The 10,785-nt window shown below is 40.9% G+C and overlaps 1 protein-coding gene and 1 pseudogene across 1 annotated transcript in view; one reads left to right on the plus strand and one right to left on the minus strand.

Annotated features, from left to right (window-relative positions):
- Nucleotides 1–1,621, minus strand: part of NOP58 (NOP58 ribonucleoprotein) — a 33,797-nt gene extending 32,176 nt beyond the window's left edge. The window contains exon 1 of the mRNA XM_069468619.1: nucleotides 1,389–1,621. Within this exon, the coding sequence (XP_069324720.1) occupies nucleotides 1,389–1,433 (45 nt within the window). The 5' untranslated portion in view covers nucleotides 1,434–1,621. The remainder of the gene's footprint in view (nucleotides 1–1,388) is intronic.
- Nucleotides 1,622–4,336: 2,715 nt separating this feature from the next.
- LOC138387272 (folate receptor alpha pseudogene) lies at nucleotides 4,337–5,118 on the plus strand (annotated as a pseudogene).
- Nucleotides 5,119–10,785: the final 5,667 nt, after the last annotated feature.

The raw sequence follows: 10,785 nt of genomic DNA on the forward strand, positions 1-10,785 counted from the left end.
CTATCACGGAGACAACCAGTAGCCTGTGTAGAGTTACACCTTTTATGATCCAGTTCATAGAACTAGATCAATTTATGATGAAATTCATCAATAGATCCTAATTCAAATATGAGAGACAATATTAGCTAAGAGAAGTTGGGGCATATGCAGAACTCTGCATAAGAATTAAGACTTCAAAAAGCTGGAGAAAAGCAAAGTAGACTATGTTTTTAAAAGTCCCTTAAAATTGCTAATACTACAATTACAGATAACTCCAATGAAAGGAAAAACAAGCAAAGCTGCTTTTTGTTTTTTTAATTTATTTTATTGGTTTTCTTAAAAATAAGTATGTGACACAACAAATGCAAATAGAGGTATATTTTCAAGTGTCAGAAGTGAAGCTTATAAGAAATAAAGTGAGAGCTCTGTACGCTTCCAGACTTTCTGCATCCATACCACAAACATAAATACAAATGGTTTCTGGATTCAGAACTAGAACTGTACCACACATTTCATCTAGCACTTTTTGCCTTATATCAACACACACAAATCTAGAATATATATGAAAACTTTGTTTTTCGTTGCCATATCCGCAGAGCTCAGACGCGTGCCTGGCACAGCGAAGGCAGGCATTTGCATGCTGATACACTGGTAAGTTAACGCCAAACTTTCCCTAGTAAAACCACCAAATCTCAAATTGATTTATCACCAACCCAGATTTCTTCTCTAAGCTTCAAACTTGAAATACTCAACTGTCCGATCTTCAGGACAATTGCATTATCACATCTAAAAGACAATGCAAGCTCCACACGGCCCAAACGGAAAACGGGAAATCTTTAGCCCCCAGCATCGGACAGGCTTCTTTCTTACCACACATCTTAAACCAAAAACCCACATTCAATCTATCAGCCAGTTCTCTCAGTTCTACCTTCAAATTTTCTATTATTTGTTTCCCTCCATACCAACCTTAATCCAAGGAATTTCATCTTGTCTAAATTAATGCAAAAGGATCCTTGCTTCCTTTCTTGCCTCCCCATAATCTAGTTTCCACACAGCAAAGTAACCTTATTAAAACACAAATTAGATCATCCCTCTGCTTAAAACCTTTCGATCATTCCTCAAAACACCCAGAATAAAACCCAAACTCCTTATTACAACATGTAAAACTCTAATAAAGATCCTGCCCACCTTTTCATTCAGACCAAATCCTCTAAGGCAGAAGAGGTCGTCCCAAACCTCGGGGCCACGTGTTAACCGAAACATGGCCTCTCGGGTCTTAAGTCCTTCTCCTTCCTTTCAGAGCCCGGGGACATAAAAGGCACCCACTGAGTAATTCTCTCCTTAGGTATTTCCCTCTCCCGGTGTCCACCGCTGGGCTTACCCCTCCAACAGCTCAATCTCCCGCCTACCTTAAAGATGGCGTAGCCCACGGACGTTTCAAACAGCACCAACATGGTGAGGCCGGGTCAGGGCGCCGCGCGGCCCGCCACGAGCTTTTATCCCTGTGCAAAAAGACCAACTTTCCGGCCCCAAAAGGCCCCCTACGCCCCGGCTGGCAAAGCACAAACGTGCACGCCTTCCCGCTAAGAATCAGACCACGTTGCCTAAACGTTCCACTCCTAACTGCATGTAGCACGCAAGAACGCGCTTCTCCTTCTCCAAGGATTCTGGGATACCGACGTCACTTCCGACAGAAGCCTGCCGCATAGCGTGTCGTCACTTCCAGAATGTTCCCGCCATAAGCGGCGGGTGTGGATTACGAAAATACTATATCGCGAGATCTCTCGGACACTCATCCGAGCCTTTGCTTTGCGTAGCCGGAGATCTAAAAGGGAACTTCGCGTGTTTTTTTGGTTTTCTTTTTTCAACTCCCCCAGTAAATGATATAGTTTAACCTTGAAAGAAGTGCGGACCCGTCTCAGTGCTTGTCTGCCTCATGCATCTGGATTTGAAATGCTGGCTAGTGCCGTTAGACTTTATTCCCATTCAAGCCGTGCCTTGAAGTGAAGGCCCCAGAATGACATCGTGACTGTAACTATATTTGCGAGCACTCCTGGCCGTACTCTTCTCTATGGCCAAACTAATTTTTAGTGTAAATTTCTTTCAAACATGTAAGCCTCTCCCATATTTGCTGTATTTGTTGAAATGACTCCAGGCCAGGGTATGAATTTAGACTGTGTCTCCTTTTCTTAGTGTAATTTGGTTTTCTGGGATCGTTGCCTCTCAGTGACTGGATTTAAATACCCCAATTGGCCGGGCGCGGTGGGTCACGCCTGTAATCCTAGCACTCTGGAAGGCCGAGGCGGGTGGATCGTTTGAGCTCAGGAGTTCAAGATCAGCCTGAGCAAGAGCGAGACCCCATCTCTACTAAAAAATAGAAAGAAATTATATGGACAACTAAAACATATATATAGAAAAAATTAGCTGGGCATGGTGGCGCATACCTGTAGTCCCAGCTACTCAGGAGGCTGAGGCAACAGGAGGATTGCTTGAGCCCGAGTTTGAGCTTGCTGTAAGCTAGGCTGATGCCACTGCACTCTAGCCCAGGCAACAAAGTGAGACTCTGTCTCAAAAATAAATAAGTACCCCAGTTCTTCCACAAGTCTGACTTCCAATAGAAATAAAATTTCCTTCCTCACTTACCAGGTCCTATATGCAGATTCCTGTAAACATTAAATTGCAACCTGTTCAAGATTATGAAATAACTTGATTTTCTCCAGCAACCCTACAACCTGGGATCAACAGGAAGGAAAATGTTGGATTAAATAACAAAAAAGATGAAAGTGGGGGAAAGTCCCAAGACAGAGGAATCTGGGGTGCAGACAAGAGCACCATTGATTATAGCCATAGCTGTAATCCAGCGTAGGCAAGAGAAAACCAAAATGCCTTGGGTGGGAGAGGGGCATAGGCTGGTGGATGAGATATAGAAACACTATGTTTCTTTACAATCTTATTTACCAGCACAATATTTTCTGTCTAATCTTTAAAGAAGTGCCACTTGCTAGAGTAGAGGCTGTATCATACACTTACTTGTGTCTGTATAGGGCATTATATTGTGCTAGTCATAAAACAGAATCTCCCTAAGTAATTCTTAAAACTTTAGAGAATGAACATCTGCAGGAAGTAAAATTCTTTTCTTTACATCTAAAGCTTTCTTTGGTTTTAATTTGCTCTTCTATTTCTAAATTCTTGAGATTAATATTAAGAATGATTTTTAACTTTTCTTCTTTTCTAATATATATGTAGATTTTTTTTTTTTTTTTTTTTTTTTTTTTTGAGACAGAGTCTCACTCTGTTGCCCAGGCTAGAGTGAGTGCCGTGGCGTTAGCCTAGCTCAGAGCAACCTCAAACTCCTGAGCTCAAGCGATCCTCCTGTCTCAGCCTCCCGAGTAGCTGGGACTACAGGCATGCACCACCATGCCCGGCTAATTTTTTCTATATATATATTTTTAGCTGTCCATATAATTTCTTTCTATTTTTAGTAGAGATGGGGTCTCGCTCTTGCTCAGGCTGGTCTCGAACTCCTGAGCTCAAACGATCCGCCCACCTCGGCCTCCCAGAGTGCTAGGATTACAGGCGTGAGCCACCGCGCCCGGCCTATATGTAGATTTTAAAGCTAAAAGTTTCACTATAAGCACAGTTTTAGCTTCATCCCACAAAATTTGACATGTATTAATATTTTTATTATTTCATTCAAAATATTTTCTGATGTTCACTGTACTTTCTTCGACTCATGGCTTATTTAGAAGTTTATACCTAAATTTCAAAATATGTGAGAATTTTCTACATGACTCTTTGTTATTAATGCCTAGCTTAATTTCATTGTGATCAGTTGATCCCAGTGCAGTGATGTTTACAACTAATTGATCACAACCAGTTACAGATTCCTTTGTTCCTTCTCCACTCCCACTGCTTCACTTGACCAGCCTTTAAAAAAATAAAACATTAAAAAAATTAAATTTCATTGTGATCAAAGAACATACTTTAAATGATTTGAAGTTTGTTGAGACTTGCCTTAAGCCCTAGTATATGGTCAATTTTTGGTAAGTGATCACGTGTGCTTGAAAAAAAAATGTATATTCTTCAGCTGAACAACTTGTTTCCCCACCCCAAACCCCTGCTTACCTACACAGTCTCTTGGCCACTGCTTTCTGCCCAGTATCTTATCCTCTAAGCCATCCCTTTGGGTTAGCAAATTCTACAAGAGAAAAAGTGGCACCAAAAATAGGGCTCACTTTTCTGGGCTTCTCTTCTCTATGAGATTTGCCCCCCAAAGTCCTCGTTGCCTTAATAAGTCTCAGATGCCTTAAAACATGTATGTGGGCCATTAACCACAGCTCTTCCTTCAGAAACAGCCATGGCCCAGCGGATGACAACACAGCTGCTGCTCCTTCTAGTGTGGGTGGCTGCGGTTAGGGGGAGCCCAACCCAGTACTGCTCCGGTCAGGAGTGAGCATCTCAACATCTATATGGATGGTCTAAGCACCAAAAGGAAAAGCCAGGGCTTGAGGACAAATTGCATGAACAGTGTACTCCCTGGAAGAAGAATGCCTGCTACTCCACCAACACCATCTAGGAAGCCCATAAAGATATTTCCTACCTGTATGAATTCAACTGGGACCACTGTGGAGAGATGGTGCCTGCCTGCAAACAGCATTTCATTCAGCACACCTGCCTCTACGAATGCTCCCCTAACTTGGATCTCCCCTAACTGGATCCAGTGGGTGGGCCAGAGCTGGCACAAAGAGCGTCCTGAATGTGCCCCTGTGCAAAGAGGACTGTGAGCGCTGGTGGGAAGATTTGTTCTCCTCCTACATCTGCAAGAGCAACTGGCACAAGGGCTGGAACTGGACCTTAGGGTATAACCAATGCCCAGTGAAAGCTGCCTGCCACCCATTCCCTTTCTACTTACCAACACCTGCTGCTCTATGCATTGAAATCTGGAGTCACTCCTACAAAGTTAGCAACTACAGCCTAGGGAGCGGCCACTTCATCCAGATGTGGTTTGACCCGAACCAGGGCAACGCCAATGAGAAGGTGGTGAGGTTCTATGCTGAGGCCATGAGTGGGGCTGGGCTCTGTGGTGCCTGGGCTCCCCTGCTCAGTCAGGCCCTAGCGCTGCTCTGGCTGCTCTACTGACCTTCCTTTGCCTTGTGATACCTGGACTTCCCTGCCCTACTCTGCCCTACAGCTCCCAGCCATTCAGTTCCTGCTCCATGGTGGGGCCTCTGACGGCCAGTTTAAATAAACCAGACACTAAAAAACAAAACAAAATAAAACAAAAAAACCAAAACCAAGTATGTTTTTCTCTTTTTCTTAAGTTCACATTTTCCAGTTAGTCTCAACAGGAGAATTAGTCCAAAACAAGCTAGTCTTCCACTGCAAGAAGTAGAATTTCTCAAGAGACCCAGGTTCTTGAGACAGAACTACTGCTTCAAAGAAACCAGGATTCTGGATTGAAAAAGCCTGCAAATATAGAGTTAAAAAAAAAAAAACCCTTTGGACTCCAACATTTTATGAGCAGACAGTAGGCTGTCAAAGCTGAGCAAACCCCAAAAGATATGATCTACAGTGTTCACTTCAGATAAGACCAAGGGAAATTATAATAAAAAAAGAACCTACCAGAGGGCAGCAGCAAGAGGCCTGGAGAATGATGGACAAAGGAGTCCCTCTGAAGGATCTATTGGGAATGTAAAATGGTGCAGTGGCTGTGGAAAACAGTGGCAGTTCTGGAACAAAAGATCATACATTAGATGATTCCTTTTATATGAGAAGTATGAAATAGACAAGTCCATAGAAAGAGAAAGCATATTAGTGGTTGCCAAGGGATAGTAGAAGAGGAGAATGGGAAGTGATTACTTTTTGGGTATGAGGAATTCTTCTGAGATGATGAAAAGGTTTTTAGAGAAAGGTGGTAGTTGCCCAACATTGTAAATGTACTATGTGCCACTGAATTGTACACTTTAAAATGGCTAATTGTATGTTACGTGAATTTTACTTCAATGACAAATTAATTCATAATTAAAAGTGATTGTAGGCCAGGCGCAGTGGCTCACGCCTATAATCCTAGCACTCTGGGAGGCCGAGGCAGGTGGATCACTCGAGGTCAGGAGTTTGAGACCAGCCTGAGCAAGAGCGAGACCCCGTCTCTACTGAAAATAGAAAGAAATTATCTGGCCAACTAAAATATATATAGAAAAAATTAGCCAGGCATGGTGGCGCATGCCTGTAGTCCCAGCTACTCGGGAGGCTGAGGCAGAAGGATTGCTTAAGCCCAGGAGTTTGAGGTTGCTGTGAGCTAGGCTGACGCCATGGCACTCACCCTAGCCAGAGCAACAAAGCGACACTCTGTCTCAAAAAAAAAAAAAGTGATTGTACAGAAACTCCACTTAGAGCATTTTAATCCAAAACACTAAATACAAAGGGTTTTTCCAAGATTAGTTAGAAAAATAAAAATTGTGTTTCAGTCTGGATTTTTTTTTCTGATTTATCTTCCATTTCACTAGTTCTTTCTTTAGATGTGTCCCATCCATATAATTCTTAATTTGGATTACATTTTTTTGGCTCTAGAATTCCTATTGGTCTTTTTCAAATCTCCTATGTCCTTTTTAATAATTTGCAATTCTCAGTTGAAATTCTCTATCATACCTTGAATATAATTTACATGGCTATTTTAAAGCCTGTTTCTAATAATTGTAGAGCCCCTGGAGGCATTTGCATCTTTTGGTTCTTATTCACAATGTGTTATTTCCTCATGATTATCTTTGTGCACTGGGCTTTGCATAATATTTGAAACACTGCTGAAATAATCTGTAATAACAATGTTTTCTTCCTTCAGAGAGGAGTTTTGTCCTAGGGGCAGTAGGAACCAGAATCACCTTAATTCAACTTCAAGGAGTGAGATTTTATGGCTGCCAGAATATTCAAAGCTGAGTTACAATTCATGTAAGTCTTCCTTTACTTCAGGTATACCCTTAGCCTCAGAATTCTACCCTTTGATGCCCCATTCTAAATCTTGAGGGGTTTACCAGGGCTTCCACGTTTGATATACTCCTTCCTCGCCACCTTTTTTTTTTTTTTCCAATCATATTTATTTCTTTTTTTTTCTTTTTTTTTTTTTAATTTCATCTTATTGTTATGGGGGATACAGAATTGCAGGTTACATACGTTGCCCATATACCGCCTTTCCCCCCAAGTCAGAGCTCCAGGCGTGTCTGTTCCCCAGGTAGTACGCGTTGCACCCATCATGTAGGTACCTCACCACCTTTTAAATAGACCTTCTTTTTTTTTAAAGAGCAGTTTTAAGTTCATAGCAAAATTGAGCAGAAAGTATAGAGTTCATATACACCCCTAACCCCACGCCTGTACAACTTCTCCCACTTCAACATCCCACATGAGAATGTTACAATTTGTTATAATTGATGAACCTTTGCTGATACATTATAATCACCCAAAGTCCATAGTTTACATTAGGGTTCACCCTTGGTGTTGTACATTCTATGGGTTTTGATAAATGTATAATGGCATGTATCCACAATTATAATATTACACAGAATAGTTTCACTGCCCAAAAAATCCTCTGTACTTCACCTATTCATTCATTCCTCCCTCCTAACCCTTGGCAACCACTGATATTTTTACTACCTCCATAGTTTTGCCTTTTCCAGAATGTCATATAGTTGGAATAATACAGTATGTAGACTTTTCAGATTGGCTTCTTTTAGTAGTAGGCATTTAAGTTTCCTCTATGTTTTTTGGTTGGACACAAGATAGTTGTATCATTTTACATAGAATTATGACTTTGTGATTGTCTTTATTTGGAGATTAAGTATGGTTTAAGATGTGTATGGGTGCCAAATTGACAAGGGGTGAACATGTGATAGTTAATTTCATGTGTCAATTTGACTGGGCCACAGGGTGCCCAAATTAAACATTATTTTTGAGAGTATCTACGAGGACGTTTCTGGATGAGATTAGCAGTTGAATGGGTAGCCTTAGCAGATTGCCTTCCCCAATGTGAGTGGGCATCCTTTGATCTGTTGATGACCTGAGTAGAACAAAAAGCAGAGAAAGGGAGGATTCCTTTCCTGCCTGCCTGCCTGTGTGCTTGAGCTGGGATATCAATCTTGTCTAGCCCTTAGATTGGGATTTATACCATCAGCTCCACTGGTTCTCAGACCTTAGAATTTGGACTGAAATTAAAACACAGCTTTCCTGGGTCTCCAGCTTATTGATGGTAGATCAGGGGACTTCTCAGACTCCATAATCACATATCCAATTCCTTATAATAAATAAATATCCTATTGGTTCTCTTTCTCTCAAGAACCCTGACTAATACAGCTATCCTGGGTCTTTTGCCTCTCCCTGATTTGTCAATATCCACAAAATTACTTGCTGTGACTTTGCACTGAATTTGGAGATCAAGTTGGGAAGAACTGACATCTTGACAAAATTGAGTCTTCCTATCCATGAACATGGAATATTTCTTCATTTATTTAGTTGTTTGATTTCTTTTTTCCTCCCTTCCTTTTTTCCTTCCTTCCTTCTTTCCTTTCTTCTTTTCTTTTCTTTCCTTCCTTTCTCTCTTTCTTCCTTCCTTTTCTTTCTCTTTCGTTCTTTCCTTTCTTTTTCTTTCTTTTTTTTTGAGACAGAGTCTCACTTTGTTGCCCAGGCTAGAGTGAGTGCCATGGCGTCAGCCTAGCTCACAGCAACCTCAAACTCCTGGGCTCAAGCGATCCTACTGCCTCAGCCTCCCGAGTAGCTGGGACTACAGGCACGCGCCACCATGCCCGGCTATTTTTTTCTATATATATATTTTAGTTGTCCATATAATTTCTTTCTATTTTCAGTAGAGACGGGGTCTCGCTCTTGCTCAGGCTGGTCTCGAACTCCTGACTTTGAGCGATCCACCCGCCTCGGCCTCCCAGAGTGCGAGGATTACAGGCGTGAGCCACCGAGCCCGACCTCTTTCTTTTTTTTTTTTTTGACAGGGTCTTGATCTGTTGCAATGCAGTGGTGTTATCATAGCTTACGGCAACCTCAAACTCCTGGGCTTAAGCAATCCTCCTGCCTTAGCCTCTTGAGTAGCTGGACCACAGACAGGCATGTGTCACCACACCTGGCTAAGTTTTAAAAGGCTTTTTTTGGAGAGATGGGGTCTTGCTTTGTTGCCAAGACTGGTCTCAAACTCATGGCCTCAAGCACTCCTCCTGCCTCAGCCTCCCAAAGTGCTGGAATTACAGACATGAGCCACCACATCCGGTCTGGATTTTCTTTATATACTTCAACCAATTGCAACCAATATGGCGACAACTGAATGAAGAAGTAGTTATAACTATCCTGTGGTCTTCTATCAAGCAGCCATTAAAGAGAAAAAAAGACATTTGCAAAAATGAAAAACACTCTTCTCATTAGTTTTTTTGTTTTGTTTTTGGAAAATATAGTCATTTTTCTTAAAAATATATTATTCATGCTACAATATAAAGGGCTTGTTATGACTTTTTCAGTGAGTTAATAAATATTTTTAAATTTTCTCAGTTTTTATTTCTAATATGATAAATATTGATAGATACAAGAAACATTAAAAAAAAAGCTTTTTGGAGGTCTTCAATAATTTTTAAAATTTGAAAGGACTCCTGGGACCAAAATGTTTAAGAACTGCTGCTCTGGCTTATTTCAATTTACCCTTTGCATTTCAATTTATATGCTATCGTTTTCTTGGCCTGACCATCCAATAAATGCTTTTCCTGACCATCCCGCTTGGTTGTGGATGTCCTGTAGGCTCCCTTAATAACACTATACTTTACCTAACATTAGCAACTCTTTTCAGAGCCACTGAATTTTTTTTACATATATGTAACATTTTTATTGAGATATAATTAACATATACAGTTCACCTCTTTAAATTATACAATTTCTAGTTTTTTAGTATATTCACAGAGGTGTGCAACCATTAGCACAATCAATTTTATTTACTTGTTCATTTATTTTAAGCCAATCAAATTTAGCACTGGGGGGGGGGTTGTATACCAACTTTAGTGACACTAATGTTAATAAGTTCGTTGGACCAAGCCAGCACAATCAATTTTAGAGCATTTTTTTTTTTTTAGTAGGGAAAGGGTCTCACTTTTGCTCAGACTGGTTAATACTCGTGTACATGTTTTTGTGTAGATGTATGTTTTCAATTCTTTCAGGTATATACCCAGGAGTGGAATTGCTGGGTCATATGGTAATGTTATGTTTTTACAATTTGAGGATCTGCCAGCTGGTTTTCCAAAGCATTTTTTTTTATTTGGAGATGGGGGTCTATGTTGCCCAGGCTGGAGTGCAATGGCTACTCACAGGCATGATCATAGCACACTGTAGCCTAGAACTCCTGGCCTAAAGCATCCTCCCACCTCAGACACCCGAGTAGCTGGGTGTAGGAGTGCACCACCAAGCCCAGCCCAGAGTATTTTATGTTCCACTAGCAGTGCATAAGGGTTTTAATTCCTCCATATCTTTGTCAACACTTGTTATTATCTGTCCTTTTGATCATAGCTCTTCTAGTGGGTGTAATGTGGCATGTCCTTGTGGTTTTAACTTGCATTTCTCTGGTGGTTAATGATGTTGAGCGTCTTTTCACGTCCATTTGTATATTTTCTTTGGAAGAATGTTTATTCAAGTCCTTTGCCTATTTTAAAATTGGGTTGTTTGTCTTTTTACTGTTGAGTTATAAGAGTCCTTTATATATTCTGAATATTAGGCCCTTATCAGATATACTATTTGCAAATACATATATATATTTTTGCAGCACCCCTTATTTGC

The sequence above is a fragment of the Eulemur rufifrons genome, chromosome 1, assembly GCF_041146395.1.
Source record: "Eulemur rufifrons isolate Redbay chromosome 1, OSU_ERuf_1, whole genome shotgun sequence".
In the NCBI taxonomy this organism is placed as follows: domain Eukaryota; kingdom Metazoa; phylum Chordata; class Mammalia; order Primates; family Lemuridae; genus Eulemur; species Eulemur rufifrons.